Below are 19,104 nucleotides of genomic sequence, written 5' to 3' on the forward strand. Positions count from 1 at the left end.
CGACCGGACCCCCCCCCCAAAAAAAAAAAGAGTGAAAAGGGCATTTCTGTGTGTGTGTGTGTGTGTGTGTGCGTGCGTGCACGCGCGCGCTTGCACGCGTGTGCGTGCACGATCATGTGCCAGTTTTGGGTTGTGTGCATGTGCTTGCCGGTTCTGGGCTTGAGCACAGGGCTTGGGTGATGTGCCTAAGCAGTTTTGTTTTTTTTTTAAATGCTCACGTCTAGCACTCTACTACTTGAGCTACAATTCCACTTCTAGCTTTTTGGTGACTAACTGGAGATAAGAGTCTCAAGGACTTTACTGGCTGGGTTGGCTTTGAACTGTGATCCTCAGATCTCAGCTTCCTGAGTAGCTAGGATTACAGGTGTGAGCCACTGCTACTTGGTGAAAGGACATTTTAAAATCAAATTTAACAGAGTTTCTCTTATGCCTCCTAAAGGGAGGACTTGTGGAGCAGTGTACTTGATCAAGTAGTCATTATCTTTCCAAATCTTCTTTGGAGGAATGTTTGTTTGTTGTAAAGGTGATGTACATAAGTTATATAAGTCAGGTAATGAGTACATGTCTTTTTTTTTTTTTTTTGGGTCCGGTCGTGGGACCTGAACTCTGGGCCTGGGCGCTGTCCCTCAGCTCTTCAGCTCAAGGCTAGCACTCTACCACTTGAGCCACAGTGCCACTTCCGGCTTTTTTCTTTTTGCTTATGTGGTGCTGAGGAATCGAACCCAGGGCTTTGAGCATGCAAGGCAAGCGCTTTACCACTGAGCCACTTTCCCAGCCCCAGAGTACATGTCTTTTTGAACAGTGCCACTACCTCATTTTCTCCCAGTTTTTTCCCTCTGTCCCTCCTTCCCCTAAGTTGTATAGTTCAGTCCCAACATAGTGTCTAGTGAGTATTGGAGGAATATATATTTAATGTGATGTTTGGAATCACTGGCATCACAAAGCATTGTGCGTGCTAAAGTACACATACCACAGAGCTGTGCCCACAGCCCTCCTTTGCCTGTTTTTTGGAGATAGGTTTTCTTTAATATTGTTGAGTATTTTGAGTTGGTTTTTGAGTTTTTTTTTCAGCATTTAGTGTGATGTGTTTGAAAAAGTCATCAGCAGTGAGGCATCACTGATTACTAAAAGGTGAGTGTCAAAGGTTTGCTGTAGCCATTCAGCTACAAGCTTACAGAATGACTTTTTGCAGAGTTTACCAGTCTGGGATGAGGTCATATCTTTTTTTTTTTTTTAATCAGGAACACAGTCTTTTATTTTGATGGTAGATGTGTTGTTATGTCTGGTATGATGATGGAATGGTGGCCGTGTTAACAGTCTGAGCAATGCAGACTTTATCCCACTTGATCTTATGAGACTGTGACCTTTACTATAGTCATTTATATTATTGACCCAGCTAGTGACTCTAGAGAGACTCTTCCTCTTGTTAGAGGCTTTAGTCAGTAAAATTATCCCTGCAGAGATTGCTCCTCAAAGAGCTCATAAAATTGTGGGATCTTAAATCCACTAATGCTGTCATGTATGGGTTCTTTTTAAAGTGGGCATAATCCCTTGGGAGTTTAGGAGTATTCACAATATCCTAAGTAAAATGTCAACAATTAGGCTATTTACTTATTAATGGAAGCCATAACAGTAATATATTGAGTGGGTTCCAAGAGCCCCACTGGAAAGGTCAAATTAGCCTCTTTTCCCTGATGTGAACCTTGCTCAAAGCAGGTAACTTATCCCTCCAAAGTACTTTGTTTCTTGCATCTACCATTACCCTAAAAGTTTGCTAAAATATCTAACATAAATATGTTTGGTCTTCAGCCTTCCTTGGAAACTAAATTAAAAAAAAGTTCCAAGTCATCCCCAATCATCTTTTTTGAATAAACACATTTACTCTCATTTTTGAATGGTATGGTAACTGCATGCTGATCAACCAAATAAAACTTGGGATGAAGCTGGGCACTCGCTGGTGGCTCACACCGGTAATCCTAGCTACTCACTAGGCTGAGGTCTGAGGATTGTGGTTCAAAGCCTGCCCAGGCAGGAAAGTCTGTGAGATGCTTTTCTCCAGTTAACCACCAGAAAACTGGAAGTGGCGTTGTGGCTCAAGTGGTAGAGCACTAGCCTTGAGCTGAAGAGCTAAGGGATAGCGGCCAGACTCAAAGTTGAAGGCCCAAGACCGACAAAACAAACAAATTTGGGACGATTTTGGTCTATCCAAAGAATAATATTTTGTGTGATAACCTCATCAGTACTATTATAATCCGTTTTTGATTGTGAATATCTTGAGTGAACAGCTCGTTGGCAGGGACAATAAGTTTTGTACTCCCTGGGCTCCTAGACTTGGGCTTTACTTGCATAGTGGCATTATTATTTTTAGGAGCCCACCTTAATTTGGAGTATTGCTCCATTGACAAAGATAATATCTCTTAAAATCTTTTATCTTTTTTGGAATGGGGTGGGATGAGGGAATGATTGTCCTGGGGCTTGAACTCAGGGCCAAGGTGCTGTCCCTGAGATTTTACCACTTAAGCCACAGCTCCATTTCCAGTTTTCTGGAGGCTAATTGGAGATAAAGAGTCTGTGACTGGGGCTGGGAAGGTGGCTCAGTGGTAGAGTGCTTGCCTTATATGCATGAGGCCCTGGGTTCGATTCCTCAGCACCACATAAGCAGAAAAAACCGGAAGTGGGGCTGACTCTCAAGTGGTAGAGTGCTAGCCTTCAGCTGAAGAGCTGAGGGACAGGGCCCAGGCCCAGAGTTCAGGCCCCACTACCGACCTCCCCCACACCCCCCCCAAAAAAAAAAAAGTCTGTGACTTAGAATCATGACCATCAGATTTTAGTAGGGTTGCAGCTGTGAGCCACAAGTGCACAGCAGAATCTTAATTCAGTTAGAAGCATTAGAGCTGAGGCTAAGGATTTTCTAGTTTTTTTTTTTTTTTTTTTAGTATGTCTCATTTTCTAGTGAATCACCTCTAATACTGGCATTTTAATCTCAATCCACTATAAAGTCCTTAGGCTAGTCGGTTCTTGGTGGGGTTGTCTAAAAGAAAAATTTTCTAGAGGGCCAATGCTTTATTATAGCAGGTAAGACCCACTATCAAAATTGCTGAGGCTTTGACTTGTCAGTTCATGAGGATTGAATGTTGGTTAGATAGACTGCAGGAAAAGTTGGGCAGTAAGATAACTAGTTTTGTCATTCTTTAACAAGCATCATCATCTTACAAGCAAACTAGCCAGAAATTAGTCTTATTCTAACCAAAATAGCTGCAGAATTTTCTCCTTTTCACATTCAGTATAGACATGTGTCTCTGTAACTATCATCTGAAATGAAACAGGACCCTATGTGCTTTCCTCTCCTCTACCAGACAAATTTTAATTCAAGTTGTTTTTGGGGCAGGCCTATGAGACTGTCAGCTTGATGAAGAACATCTCCCATCTGCCAGAGAGTTGGCAATATCAGGGAATTGTTCAGGCTGCTGTCTGAATATATCTACTTCTTGGTATTCAGTCTGAAAGTCTCTGTTAATTTAGCTTCATTAATAAACAATAAAAGGGAGGACATTTAACAATTCTCATGGATTTTTCTGAATACCTGTAATCACCTTTTCCATCCATTATTATTAGAAAGTTTGGTCTGTCAGCCTTCCATCTTCATTTCCAAAACTCATAAATTGTGAGTAGTTGGAGACTTGACTTTTGCAAATGAATAGGTTAACTCTACCATAATTTCATAGATTTTATTAGAAGACATGAGACTCATGGTCAGCGACAAAGGATATCATTTCTCATGGCAATTACAATAGCCACAATGTTAATTGTACCAGATAACAGTCTCAGTTTTTATTGAGTACTGCAAAGAGAGACAGTTGATACCTGCACAGTTTTTTTTTTTTTTTTTTTTTTGTTTTTTTTGGGTCCGGTCGTGGGGCCTGAACTCTGGGCCTGGGCGCGTCCCTCAGCTCTTCAGCTCAAGGCTAGCACTTTACCACTTGAGCCACAGTGCCACTTCCAGCTTTTTGCTTTTTTCTTATGTGGTGCTGAGGAATCGAACCCAGGGCCTCAGGCATGCAAGGTAAGCGCTCTGCCACTGAGCCACCTTCCCAGCCCTGATACCTACACATTGTTGAGTGCATTACAGGGAAAGGCTTGCAAGTTTAGGGAACCAGGTCTTTTATTGTTTTTTGTTTGTTTGTTTGAGCTCACTCATCTGGCTTACTTAGCTGGCACTCTACCACTTGGGCCATTTCTCCAACCTGACATTTTACAGATTATTTTGGAGATGAAGTCTGACAGACTTTTCTGTCTGGGCTGGCTTTGAACTATGATCCTCTAGATCTCAGCCTTCTGAGTAGCTAGGATTATAATGTGTGTCACTGGCACTTGACTGCTATCCAGTTATTAAATGCTAATCACTGAGTAATAATGTTTTAAATAATAATTATTGCTGTTATTATTAATTTGGTCCTGAGGGTAGAATTCAGGTTCTTATACTTGGCTAGGCAAGTATTCTACTACAGAGCTACTTTCCTAGTCTCTCTTTAAACACACGCACACACACACGCACACACAGTTTAAAAATTCTCTCCTCTTTGAGATGTGTTGCACAACACAGTGACAATAGCTAATTATGTACTGTATTTTGAATACAAATAGAAAAAATCCTAAAAATATTTTAAAAACACATAGGACATTATTGAGGAAGCTGTTCTAAGCAGCAGGTGTGTAGGCCACTTACTGACAGGTTATAACCTTTGGTCCTATCATTTTCCCTTGATGTTTTTGTTTGAAGTATGCAGTTTAAAAAAAGAATAAACAAAATTTAATGCAAATTGAGGTTCATACAACACACAGACTCAAGAAACAATTGGGGCAAGAGGGTTTTCTTAGTAAATTAAGCCCATTACCATCCTTGAATCCTGCAGTGAAGTTTTTTTTTCCAGTGTCTTTTGTAATCTCCATATTATATTCTTGCTTATCCTTTAAAATTTATCTTCTCTGTAAAGCCTTTAACTGAACTCTTTTCAGCCTCATTTGTCTTACTCTGAATAGCAATTTCAAATAATTTGCATATGTGTCACAACAGTACTTAACCTCTTTGTGTTGTAATTAATAAGGGGTGAGTGTGTGTGTGTGTGTGTGTGTGTGTGTGTGTGTGTGTGTATTCTTCATGTCCACTGAGTAAAATATAAGCTTTTAGAGCAGGATTCCTCTCCCCTACATACTCCCAAGTTTTTAGGAAACAAATTGTTTTCCTGGCAGTTACCTTAGAATCAAATCCAATAAATTAGTGTTTTAAATTACTTTACGTATTTCCTTTGAGCCTTGAGGGAATTAATTTGAAGAGAAAGATAAAATATTCACTGGAAAATTTCCGTATTATGGTACAGTACCATAGTACAACCTATATTGGATTCAGTATATATGGACACCACATATGTAGTTGGCCATGACAAATAATATTTTCTTGTTTTGTTCACATTTAAAATATAGACTGTGGATATTCATAAAGAGAAAGTGGCTCGAAGAGAGATTGGCATTTTGACAACAAATAAGAACACATCAAGAACCCATAAAATAATAGCACCTGCCAATATGGAGCGTCCTGTACGATATATTCGGAAACCTATTGACTACACAGTTCTGGATGATGTGGGTCATGGTGTCAAGGTAAGCATCTTTCTGTTATGTTTATTTGAACTAAGAACTAGTTTGTGTTTTCAAATATTTTAGATAGGAAATATATTAGAAGTATTGCTTACTTGATGGATTTCCTTTAGTAACTCATTTACATAAAATACTTATTTAATATTAATTTTACTCAGCTTGGAACAGATTAGCTGATGAGCTATATTAAAATATACTAAAAGTAAAAATAGGTACTTATTAAATAAATCATTTCACTTATAGACTACTCTTGTAAATTAGTATTTTGAATGCCTTGTCTTGTTTTTACTACTGAATAAACGCTTAAAACATGCACTTGCTTTCCAAAATTGGTTTAGAAAAATAAGTTATACTTTTGTCTTTTCATCTCTAAATATTTGCTTATAGTTGTGTTCCTGTGTATATGGCTATGTTATTGAGCAGCTTAGAAAAAAATGAAAGGAGGGCTGGGAAGGTGGCTCATGGTAGAGTGCTCAGCACCACATAAGCAGAAAAACCAGAAGTGGGGCTTGGCTCAAGTGGTAGAGTGCTAGCCTTGAGCTGAAGAGCTGAGGGACAGTGCCCGGGCCCAGAGTTAAGCCCCATGACCGGGAAAAAAAAAAAAGAAAGAAAAAATGAAAAGACTTGCCCCCACAAAAAAGAAAAACTATACTAGGGTATAATTTGCTGATCTTGAGGTTTGTGAACTTTTTGGTGGTCATGTGTCAATTTGCAAATATCAGTGATGACCTGAATTTTTTAGTCATCTCTGTCTAGGTTAAACTGTTTTTCTGAAATGTTAGTCCCTTTTAATTTTGTTTCTAGTCTTTAGGATATTTCATAATAATTTTTTAGAAGTCAGCTAACATTGTCAGGTCTTTTCTGATGGATCTGATTTATGCAGGTTTTAGATCTGTTGCATTCTAACTTTGTTCATGTTCTGGTTGAAAGGAACATAGCCAACAACACTGACTTTAGTGTGCTCTTTTCCAGGACTTGTGGAGTCACATGTGAATTTATAGCAGTTAGCAAATAGTAGAGATTACTTTTTGCTTGTATTCATTCAGAGTATGTATAGGGTTGTATAAGAGCTTAAATTTAATTACATTTGAAGATATTTTATACTAATGGGTATATGAATTTGAATGTGAAATTATAGAAAAAGCTTTTGTAATATTTCCTACTTTGGGATTAAAGAAAAAAGAAGTACATATAGACTCCAGTGTGTGTGTGTGTGTGTGTATTTGTGCATGCATGCATATATATACATATATAAACACATGTTTGCCCATAAATACTTTTTGTCTCATGCTGACTTTTCTTCTTATAAAACAATACATAAATGCTTTTGTTTGCTTGTTTTTAAGCTTAAAAGAGTTCGGGTTGCTGTTACATTAGTTAAAGTAAATTTATTTGAACAGTGATTCATGAATTGGATGGCTCCTGACCACATCAGGGGTGTGAGAGGAAATTAATGGAAGGAAGCATAACAAAGAACACATTTGATTGGTTAGGGTATTTTCTGATTTGTAATCTCTAGAGGTTAGTTGGGTTTCTAATTGATTATATTGGTTTTAGTTTGCTTAATAGAACCTCAAGACACTCAATCTGTCTTAGCCTGATGATCTTTTAATTTTTGTTTTAATAGTATAGACAGTAAATTTTTTTTTTTTTTGGGTCAGTCGTGAGGCTTGAACTCTGGGTCTGAATGCTGTCCCTCAGCTCTTCACCTCAAGGCAAGCGCTCTTCTGCTTGAGCTACAGTGTCACTTCTGGTTTTCTGGTGGTTTATAAGAGTTTCACAGATTTTCCTGCCTGGGCAGGCTTTGAAAGGAGATCCTCAGATCTCAGCCTCCAGAGTAGCTAGGATTACCGGATTACCGGCATGAGCTACTTGCTTGAGCTACTTGCGCCCAGCTTTGTTTTGTTTTGTTTTGTTTTGTTTTTGTCTTGTCTTGGAGTCTGACCTCTAGGCCTGGGCGTTGTCCCTTAGCTCTTCAGTGCTAGTTGAGCGCTCTACTACTTGAGTCACAGTGCCCCTTCTGGCCTTTTCTGCTTATATGGTGCTGAGGAATTGAACCCAGGGCCTCATGCATGCAAGGCAACCACTCTACCACTGAGCCACCTTCTCAGCCCCTAGGCAGTAAAGCTTTAAAATATTAATGTTGGGATTTTTTTAAGTTTTAATTTTCTAAGTGAGCTACATCATTTCAAAGAAAAAAAATTGCCTTGCTGACATTTAGTATGATGATCTACTGATGCATAGAAAATAGAGAGGAATAAAAAACCGATTTACTGTTTTTATTAAAAGATTCTAGGCAAATTCTAAAATCATTCGTCTATAAGGATAAATGTTAAAGAATGACAGTGAGATCTTAAGGAAGTAATAAACTATCTGTGGGTGTGTTTTAGGGGCCATTTAGGTTGACATTTAGCTTACATTATTATTGGTTTCTGACAGTAATACTTTGAACTATAAGATAAAAGGTTACTTTTTCTAACACTTCCTATTTTTAGCAATCTGCATACATTCCACTTATAAATTAGAGAAAGTCAAGCTCCATAAAATACTAAAGGTTACACTATTGAATAGTTGCAGAGTTCAACTAGAATTTTCATTCCTAGTTGCATTCTTCTTTTACTCTTTCTTTTTTTTTTGTCGGTCGTGGGGCTTGAACTCTGGGCCTGGGCGCTGTCCCTCAGCTCTTCAGCTCAAGGCACTCTACCACTTGAGCCACAGCGCCACTTCCGGTTTTCTGGTGGTTTATTGGAGATAGGAGTCTCAAGGTCTCTCCTGCCCAGGCTGGCTTTGAACCGCGATCCTCAGATCTCAGCCTCCTGAGTAGCTAGGATTACAGGCATGAGCCACCAGCGCCCAGCTTTTCTTTTACTCTTTCTTTCTTTCTTTCTTTCTTTTCTTTTTTTTTTTTTGGTTTTGCTTCTGACATTTTTATTTATTTTTATTTTTATTTTTTTGTTGGTCATTGGTCTGAACTCTGGGCCTGGGTGCTATCCCTCACCTCTTCAGCTCAAGGCTAGCACTCTACCACTTGAGCCACATAGTTTTACACATGAATAATAACTTTTTGGTTTCCTCTGTACTTGAAAGAGATCCAAGGGAAGGTTAAGTATAGCTGCAAGTTCATGTAATCCTAGCATGTGGAGTAGGAGGATAGCAGTCTAAGGTCAGTCCTGGGCAAAGAATGTGAGACCCTGTCTGAAAAGCAGACTCAAGCTGCTAGAGGTATGGCTTAGGTGGTATAAGGCTTTGAATTGAAACCCTAATTCTATTGAAAAAGAAGCAGTAGCTTTGTGCCAGTGGCTCGAGCCTGTAATTCTAGTGACTCAGGAAGCAGTGATCTGAGGATAGTGGTTCAGAGCCAGCTCAACCAGGAAAGTCTGAGACTCTTAAGTCTCTGGTTAATAACCAAAAAGCCAGAAGTGGAGCTGTGGCTCAAGTGGTACAGTGCAAGCCTTGGTTTCAAAAAACTCAGGACAATATCTAGGCCCTGTGTTGAATGAAGCCCTAGGAGTGGCACAAAAAGAAAGAAGAAATGAGAAAAGATATGAGCGTGTTTCGAGTATTTGCTTTATGTATACTTTATGATAATTATTATAATGGTTATGTATTACATTATAAAAACATTTGTGTACATATACTATATGCATACACTATACATATACTATAATCAGAATGTACATATGCATTAAGATATATCTTACCATCAGGGATCCTGATTTTAGTCAAATATGGTATTATAACACCAGATGTGAAATGTAGTCGTTAGGTAGGATTCCAGATGTTTTCTAAATGAAAATGAGAAATATCAATGTTTAAGCAAACAGTAAAGAATCCAAAATTTCAGGTACCGCTATAAGTGAGAGTATATCCTAGAGAGAGCAAATTCATCCTGGCTAATTTCTGTTAATGTTGTCTTTATGGTAATTTGAAAAGTGCTAGACAATTTAAAATGGTATATGTTACATGCCACTTTAAAAACTCCGTAGAATCTTAGGATTCCTCTTAGAAACTGGAGAATTTCCCCCCTCTCCCTCTCACTTCTTCCCTTCTCCCTTTCCCCTTCCAGAATGGTATATATTATAGAAAGAGCATGCCACTTTAAAACTCCATAGAACCTTATGATTCCTCATAGAAACTGAAGAATTTCCCCTCCCCCCTTCCATTTCCCCCTCTCCCTTCCCTTCCTATTCCTTCCTCAGGCTCTCTCTCTCTCTCTCTCTCTCTCTCTCTCTCTCTCTCCGACTGGGACTTGAATTCAGGCAGGGTCTTATATTCTTACTTGGCTCTTTTGCTCAAGGCTAGAGCCGTATTACTTTTAAGTGGTTAATTGGAGATAAGTCTCAGGGAGTCTTTTCTGCCTGCCTGGCTTCAAACTGCAGTCCTCAGATCTCTACCTCTTGAGTAGCTAGGATTATAGGTGTGAGCCTCCAGCACCAGGCTTCTCTTGGATTTTTCTGCCTGTGCTGGGTTTGAACTGTGATCCTTAGATCTTAACTTCCTGAGCAGCTAAGAGTTACAGGCATGTCAACCAGCACTAAGCTAAAGATTTTTTTCTTAATTGCAATGTGTATATCTAAATATAAACAATTTAATGTATGTAGCTAGGCATCTTCCATACAATTAGCCTTTCATTCTGAGCAAGGCAATTTTTCTTTAATTTTGAATTTTAACTAATCTGGTTCAGAACAAAACTTAAACTAAAGCAGCATGTATCTTAGTGTTGTTGGGTCTGCTCAGAATTTGAATAGAAATAAGATTTTCCAGTCTGTTTTTCAGTTAGAATCTGGCCCCAGATTATTAATGTGCATGATAATTTTCTTTATTCAGTGCTGGTTATTAAACCGTGGGCCAACTTGGGTGCAGGTGGCTAACATCTGTAATCCTAGCTACTCAAGAGGATGAGAACTGAGGCTCAAGGTTAGAAGCCATCCTGGGCAGAAAACTCCCATGAGACTCTTATCTCTAACTACCAGAAAACTAGAAGTGGCCTGTCAAAGTGACACAGCGCTAGTCTTGAGCAGAAAAAGCTCAGGGACAGTGCCCAGGCCATGAGTTCAAGCCCCAAATCATAACTACAAACAGCAACAAAATAGCCCATGGCCTTACATGTTAGTTAAGTTCTCTATTACTGGGCTACATAGCCAACCTATGATTTCATTCTTAAATATTAATGTGCAAAATCCTTTTCTGGATCAAAAAGCAACCTATGATTTTGAATTTTATATATTATACTGCAATTTAAGTAATGACTTTTCATATTTGGGCATTTATTATCTAGTAAAGTCTTCAGTCTCGAATGTGAGAAATTTAAATAGCTTTAGGTCTAGTGTGTTCTTCAATTTTGTTTATCTCAAATTTTTTTTTTCCCTTTTAGGTCTCTGTAATTCATTTGGAATAGTTTCTATAGGATAAAGTATTGACCTAAGAAATTACTGGGCTTGCATGAGATTGGCATAATTAAGTGGTGGTTTCCTTAATAATATATATTTCTTTTGAAACATGGAACATATGAATATTCTTGTACTTTTGATTATAAAATATTTGGAATATGACTGGATAAAGCTTAATTAGAATGACTTGAATAACTATAAATGTAAACCTGTCCTGTCAGATATAACTTACCTAGAATTAATTTCTACTTTTCCCCCCTCTTTTTTTGCCAACATAAAGTGGCTAAAAGCCAAGGTAAGAAATATTACTTACATTTGATCCACAGTATTTCCTCTATATTGATAGAGGCTGCAGAGCCACTAAAATTTGAAAACTCTTCTATGTCTGTCTGCTTTTTCCTGTAGGATTTATATAGATTAAATATACTCAAACTCAGTTCCAATCAGCAACATTTAGCTTGGCTGTGTTAATATATCAAGGATATATTGACATTTGCATTGATAGAGGAACATTAATTTTGCTAACATTTATTGCTTTGCTCATATTTTGATAGTTGCCTTGCTTTCCATTGACTTACAATTAGGAGGTTTCCCAGACATCATAATGTGACTTTGTTACTGAATTGTTAGGATAAAGACAATTTTTCAGATGGGTGTTTTAGCAGATTGACAGTGAGATCTGTAGTTTATGCTTTTGCACACATTTGAAAAATTTAAGAAACCCAATAGTTGAGTGCAGATAAGTTTAATCTGAGTAAACATGTTTAGTGATAATTTAATAAAGTCTCACCTGCATTTTGCCAGAAGCTCACATGAGTGACACAAAATGGTAGGAAAGACTCAGTGCAGATGGTTCCTTAACTTTTAAAAATGTAGTACCAAAGTCTTTATTAGAACTGTCTGGGGGCTGGGAAGGTGGCTCAGTGGTAGAGTGCTTGCCTTGCATGCATGAGGCCCTGGGTTCGATTCTTCAGCACCATATATGCAGATAAAGCCGGAAATGGTACTGTGGCTCTAGTGGTAAAGCGCTAGCCTTGAGCTGAAGAGCTGAGGGACAGTGCCCAGGCCCAGAGTTCAGGCTCCATGACCGACCAAAAACAAAAACAAAAACCTGTCTGGGAATCCTTACTTCACATTCTGTTATTAAAAAAAAATAATACATAGTGTTAAAACACCAGGAGAACAATTTGATATAAAAATAAAAGCTCTCTTTCCACATTTTAGCATGGAAATAATCAGCCTGCAAGAACTGGCACACTGTCGAGAACAAATCCTCCTACTCAGAAACCACCAAGTCCTCCCATGTCAGGCCGGGGAACGTTGGGGTAAGGATTCAACTGTATTTTACAAAAGAATTTCTATGGTAAGGAAAAGAGTGTTTGTCACATAGATAAGTGTATGGATCTTTGTCTTAGAACCTTCTCTATGTGGTGATACCTTTTTCCAATTCATTTTAATTCTTACTCTCTGAACAGAATCCAAAATCAATCTGCCTGCTTTAATAATATCTCTACAGAAGTCTGTACTTGGAAAGTTCTTTTATAATTTGTTATAATGAATACTTTTTTGTGTAGTTAAAAAATTAATTGTAAGTCTAACTTAGATATGTTTTAAGCGGAAGGACAAGAGAGTTCCAAATGATAGTTAGGCATATATTTACAATATTTATATTATTCAACTTTGAGCAAGTAGCCTGCTCTCTATAGTTTGGCTTAGTATTTGCACCTCTTCTTGTTTCCCTATTTGACACTTAAGAATTAGGAATCTTTTCCTGGCCTTGTAACTATAAACCAGTTGTAATCTCAGACCCTCTGTATTAAAGTAGTTTTAGGGAAAGGCCAGTTCGAAAAATAGAAGAGAGAGGCCAGTTATGGTGTTGCATATTTGTAATTCCAGATACCGATGAGGTAGGGAGAGTAGATCATGATTTTGAGGTCAGCCTGGACAAAGTTAGCTCAAAATACTATCTGAAAAATAAGCTAAGAGACAAATTTGATCCAAGTACATTATATATATATGAAAAGAACATAATGAACCCCTTTTGTACAATTAATTCATGGTAATAATTTTTAAAGACAAAAACAATAAAAGTGGACAAAGGAAAACATACCATATACAAGAAAACAAAAACTATATAAGAAATATGGTTCACATTGTAGAGCACTTATGTTGTAGGTCCTAAGTGTACTCCCTACTTCTGTCCCCACCCAAAAAAAGTAGAAAAGGTAATAGGTTTTTTCCTTCCTATTCTCAAGCTACCAAATATTTTCAAAACTTTCCAAGAAATTTCTGAAAGATTATTTACCTTAACATAGAAAGTATCATATTAGCTTAGTGAAGATTTTAGTTTCTGTTTTCATTTTGTCAACCTCTGCCCCTGAAAAAATAGAGAACTAAAATAATAGTAACAGTTCTTAAGTTAATAGCATTATATCAAAGTTCAGATATTCCCATATTGAGGCAGAAATTAAGGCAATATTTAGCTTTCTTTGTAAAGGACAGTGGTTTATAGGTGACTAAGCCTGGAATAATCATGCTTCAAAGAATCATAACCCTTTTTTAAAAATTAGGAATAAGTTTAGAACTTTACTCCTTTGAAGGAAACATGTAACAAATTTTAGTTTTCATATTGAAGTAATATTTATATACCTCAGTTTAGAAAACAAAATTAGTTTATTAAAATTTAAAACCTGTTACAATTAGTCACAAAGAGATAATTGCAAATTTGGGAGAGGGGTCTATTTTATTATTCAATATTCCTTCCTGTATTGTTGTTTTTTAGACGGAATACACCTTATAAAACCCTGGAACCTGTTAAACCTCCAACAGTTCCTAATGACTACATGACTAGTCCTGCAAGGCTTGGAAGTCAGCATAGTCCAGGAAGGACGGCTTCTTTAAATCAGAGACCAAGGACGCACAGGTAAACCTTCAAATTTCATTTGAACATTTAAAATGAGATGTTTTGGACTGTAACTTCTATAAAAGGTGCTGGGTAAAAGTGAAGTTATCCTTTAATACTAATACTGTATATAAATGTTGAGGGTGATAATACTATAAGTACTTCTATGAATTTATATTGCACTTGCTGCTTTTTAGAGCTTTAAAATGTTTATACTCTGAACAGGTCCTTAGTTACTTCTTCTTTGACAACAGAAGTATATTTGGATCCAGTCGTGGGGCCTGAACTCTGGGCCTGAGCACTGTCCCTCAGCTCTTCAGCTCAAGGCTAGTACTCTACCACTTGAGCCACAGCGCCACTTCCGGCTTTTTAAAAATTTTTTTCTGCTTATGTGGTGCTGAGGAATCGAACCCAGGGCCTCATGCATGCAAGGCAAACGCTCAACCACTGAGCCACCTTCCCAGCCCAACAGAAGTATATTTGGATTTAAAACAAAGGAATGTATTTTAAAGTTGTCTGGGTGTTATTCCTGAACTTTTTTGCTTGAGGCTAGCGCTATGCCACTTGAGCAACAGCTCCACTTGTGGTTTTTCTTTTTCTTTCTGGCCTAGGCTGGTTTTGACCCAAGATTCTCAGATCTCAGCTTCCTGTCTAGCTAGGATTACAGGTGTGAGCCATCATCACCTGGCATGACAACCATTCTTTAGTATATTTGGATGAAAGGTTGAATACCATAGAAGTTATGCAATATGATTTAAAATTTAAAAAGTTGGACGACAGATGATTTAGCTTATTTTTGAGGAAGAATTTTAAGAGAGTTGTTATACTAGAGGGCGTTATTGTATCTATCACTTAAAAATGTATCATGCGTGGTGCCTGCAACCTTAGCTACTCAGGAGGCTGAGATCTGGAAGGAGAGCAGTTTGGGAGCAATGTGGGCAGAAAAGAACTTGTGCTCTTGTTTGACTTGCTTGCACACAGCTGGCACTCTACAATGCCTTAAGCCATGCCTCCTGCTGTGCCTTTTGCTAGTTAATTGGAGTCTCAGGAACTTTTCTGCCTAAGTTGACTTTGAATCCTGATCCTCAGGGTCAGGTTCTAGAAAAGCTAGGATTATAGATAGGCATGAGTCACTTGCAGTCAGGTAGTTCTTTTTTTCATGAATGTATTCTGTTAGATTAGAAATAACTATAAATTGCTTGACTGCCAATATTTTAGGGTTCACAGGCTGCCTAGGCTCTCCTGGGAATGTTCAGTTTTTTTTTTTTCATTGTATCACAAAACAGCCATAATGATATGAAAATGACTGTGTTAAACTTCATGATACTGAAATTTAAGTTTTACATACTTTTAATATGTCGCAAAAGATTCTTTTAATTTTTTTCCCAAGTGTTTAAAAAATGTGAAATCATAGTCTTAGCTCACAGCAAAAATTAGACCGTGGCCCACTTTTGACCATCCCCTATGTGAGAAAATGTCATTTAAGTCAATAATAGTAGAAGAGCATAACAAGTGCACAGATACTTATATATCTTTGATGTATTGATGAATTGGCTTTATTTTTTAAATTTTTATTGTAAAGATACTATACAGAGGGTTACAGTTACATGAGCAAGGTAATGAGTACACTTCCTATTGAGCATTGTTACCCCCTCCATTGTTTTCTCCCTACCATCCCTTCCCTCCCTCCCTTCCCCAGGTTCTTTTTTTTTTTTTAATTGTGATTAAGTGATTACATAATTTCCCAAGATGAATTGGCTTTAAAGAATTAGGGAGGGCTTGACACTCAGTGCTTTTTTCTTTCATTAATCTATCTATCTATTTATCTATCTATAATCTGTTTTCTTATTTATAGATCATATTGAGAATTAAGAAAATTTTTACCCAGACTCTGTAAAACTTTGCCCTTAAACTATAAAATATGAGCTAGGTCTGGTGGTATTTAATGCATTTTTCCAGTACTTGGGGGGCTGAGGCAGAGGACTCACTTGAGTCTAGAAGTTTGTATGAAGCCAGCCCCAGAGAGAGACTGTTTCAGATAAGTATTAATCCAGAGCCTAAGGCTATGTACACGCTCACATGTACTTTATACTTTGTAGTGTCCATCACACTTTGCTCATTCTTGACTGTGGAGTTCCGTGACAACATGGTTCCTTCTTTTGTGTGCTGGTCCTGCAGCTTGAACTCAGGGCTTCAGCGCTGTTCCGAGCTTTTTTTTTTTTTTTTTTTGGTCAGTTGTGGGGCTTGAACTCTGGGCTTGGGCACTGTCCCTCAGCTCTTTAGCTCAGGGTGAGCACTCTACTATGAGCCACAGCACCACTTCCAGTTTTCTGAGTAGTTTATTTGAGATAAGACTTTCTCAGACTATTGGGCTGGCTTTGAACTATGATCCTCAGATCTCAGACTCTTGAGTAACTAGGATTACAGGTGTAAGCCACCAGCGCCTGCTTGTGCTGGAAGTTTTGTACTCAAGGCTAGTGCTCTTCCATTTGAGCCACAGTTCTGCTTCTGGCTTTTTGGGTGGTAATTGGAGATAAGAGCTCATGGACTTTCTGTCTGGGTTGGCTTTGGATTGTGATCTAAACATCTCAGCCTGCTGAATAGCTAAGATTACAGTCATGAGCCATCAGTACTTCTCATAATATGGTTCATTCTTGCTTGTTCCTTGTATCTTTTGTTTTTTGTTTCTGAGACATCTTGCCCTATAGCCCAAACAAACCATGAACTCAAGCTTTCCTACCTTAGCCTCCCATGTGCTAGGATTACAGTTGTGTATCACCACAGCTATTCACTCTTCTGTGTAGTGGGTTTTAAATAGATGGCAACACACTGTATTGTAAGATTTTAATATTTTTTAGTAGAGATTATATGAATATTTTATCAATTTCAGATAAATCACACATTAAAGGTTTATCATAAACAATTAGATTTTTTATATGCACACATAAATATATGTATGTTCATATGTACATAGATAAATACATATGTTAGTAAAAGAGTGTTTAGAAAAGCTTCAAATTTAGCTGGGTGCTGGTGGCTCACGCCTGTAATCTTAGCTACTCCGGAGGCTGAGATCTAAGGATTGGGGTTCAAAGCCAGCCAGGGCAGGAAAAGGCCTTGAGACCTTTTTTGTTGTTGTTGTTGGTTGTTTGTGGAGCTTGAACTCTGGGCTTGGGCGCTGTCCCTCAGCTCTTCAGCTCAAGGTGTACACCCTGCCACTTGAGCTGTAGCGCCCCTTCTGGTTTTCTGAGTGGTTTATTGGAAATAAGAATCTCATGGAGTTTCCTGTTCCAGCTGGCTTTGAACTAAAATCCTCAGACCTCAGCCTCCTGAGTAGCTAGGATTACAGGCGTGAGCCACTGGCACTCATCACTGCAAGACTCTTAGCTCCAATAAACCACCAGAAAACTGGAAGTGGTGCTGTGGCTCAAGTGGTAGAGTGCTCTTGCCTTGAGCCAAAGAGCTGAGGGATGGCACTCAGGCCGAGTTCAAGCTCTATGACAGACAAAAGAGGGGAAAAAAAGACTTTCAGTTTATTACAACTTTTCTTTTTTCTTTTTTGTGGAACTGAGGTTTAAATTCATGGCCTTGAACTGTTAGGCAGGTACGCTGCCACTTAAGCCAAGCACCCAGCCCCTTTTCCTTTATTTTTCTGGTAGAGTCTTGGATTTTTGCTCAGGACTGGCCTTGGTTGTTGACATTTCTGCCTGTGCCTCCTACCTCACTGGAATCACAGGCATGATCACCATTCCTGGCTTATTTGTTGAGATGGGGGTTTTGCTAACTTTGCCGAGGCTGTCCTCAAATAGTTATCTTCCTGACTCCACCTAAAGGGTAGCTGTGATTGATTATTCACTTTCAGTTATTTCTTCTTGTTTGTAGTGGAAGTAGTGGTGGAAGTGGGAGCCGAGAAAACAGTGGAAGCAGTAGTATTGGCATTCCCATTGCTGTGCCTACACCGTCACCACCCACTGTCGGACCAGGTATGGTATTCTGTGTTTAACATGTGGTAATGTAAATACGTTAGTTATTAGAAGTATTATTTGTAATTACAGCAAGAATAAAGGCTAGTGACATTTAGATGGTGTCACGAAATTATTTGAACGTTACCAGTTCTGTCTCCTTATATACAATGCATATTAAGTAACTATTTAAAAATGTGGTCAATTTTGTTTTAGAAAAGCTTGTCTTTGTCAGTAGTCAAGAATAAGCTATACATTTCATCCAAAGGATCATTGCCTAAAAGCAAATTATGTCTCAGAGTCTTGATCTTGTCTTAATTTAGAATAGTTATTTAACTCTGATGCTGGTCTTTTGTGACTTTACTACATTTTTTGTGTGCAATTCGGTTTATATTTTAGTAAAGTGCAATGAATGTAAACTGAGATCGAAAGTTCTTTTATTTTTTAGAAAAGTAAGGCATTCTTGGAGAACATTAAATTAGCCCCTTAATTTTTAGTAAAGAAAATGGGACACTTTTGGGGGATCTGAGGAGACAAAGAGTTTTGTTATATATATGTAGTCTAGTATTGCTTACATTTAAAAAGTAAGTATCATAATAAAAACGTTAGGGAAACGTCTTAGCTTTTCAAGCATACTGTTGAAGGAGAAAGGCTACTTATAAAGCCAGGCACATTTTCTAGTTAATACAATTATAAACTCAATTTTATCTAGCAAAATTCTTTATTCATTTGAACATGTGTTACATATGGGTGTTGCTTTTTCTTTTCTTTCTTCTTTCCAATACATTGTATTTTCCTGCTGTTTCAGAATGTTTAGTTCTCTTTTCTTGCACTCTGACCTGAATTATAAACTATTTTATTAGAAAACATTTCTGTCCCTCCTCCTTCTGGAGCTCCACCAGCACCACCTCTGCCACCACTTCTCCCAGTGAGCACTGTGATAGGTGAGATTGCATAACCATTGGAGCCATTGACCTTACTTTGCATAATTCTTAATGAACTCCTCTGTAGCTAATAGAATGCAAGTTTTTATAGCCATTAGGTGGTAGATTATAATGGGAAGGTTAAAATATTACATCTAATTTGCACTAATTTCTTCTAGTGAAAGAACTTATTCAGTAACAATATATAGAATAACTTCTGCAATATGAAATGCTTCTATATGTGGTTTATAACCAACGTAATATGACTTTAA

At 37.9% G+C, this 19,104-nt stretch overlaps 1 protein-coding gene across 2 annotated transcripts in view; it reads left to right on the forward strand.

Annotated features, from left to right (window-relative positions):
• Abi1 (abl-interactor 1) overlaps nt 1-19,104 on the forward strand; it is a 76,290-nt gene that overhangs the window by 41,138 nt on the left and 16,048 nt on the right. Inside the window, exons 2-6 of one of the 2 annotated variants that reach the window (XM_013014679.1) lie at nt 5,482-5,658; nt 12,270-12,370; nt 13,828-13,968; nt 17,830-17,930; nt 18,773-18,853. In XM_013014679.1, the coding sequence (XP_012870133.1) occupies nt 5,482-5,658; nt 12,270-12,370; nt 13,828-13,968; nt 17,830-17,930; nt 18,773-18,853 (601 nt within the window). The remainder of the gene's footprint in view (nt 1-5,481; nt 5,659-12,269; nt 12,371-13,827; nt 13,969-17,829; nt 17,931-18,772; nt 18,854-19,104) is intronic. The other variant, XM_013014680.1, reaches the window with a different exon arrangement.

The sequence above is a fragment of the Dipodomys ordii genome, unplaced genomic scaffold, assembly GCF_000151885.1.
Source record: "Dipodomys ordii isolate 6190 unplaced genomic scaffold, Dord_2.0 Scaffold24, whole genome shotgun sequence".
Lineage (NCBI taxonomy): Eukaryota > Metazoa > Chordata > Mammalia > Rodentia > Heteromyidae > Dipodomys > Dipodomys ordii.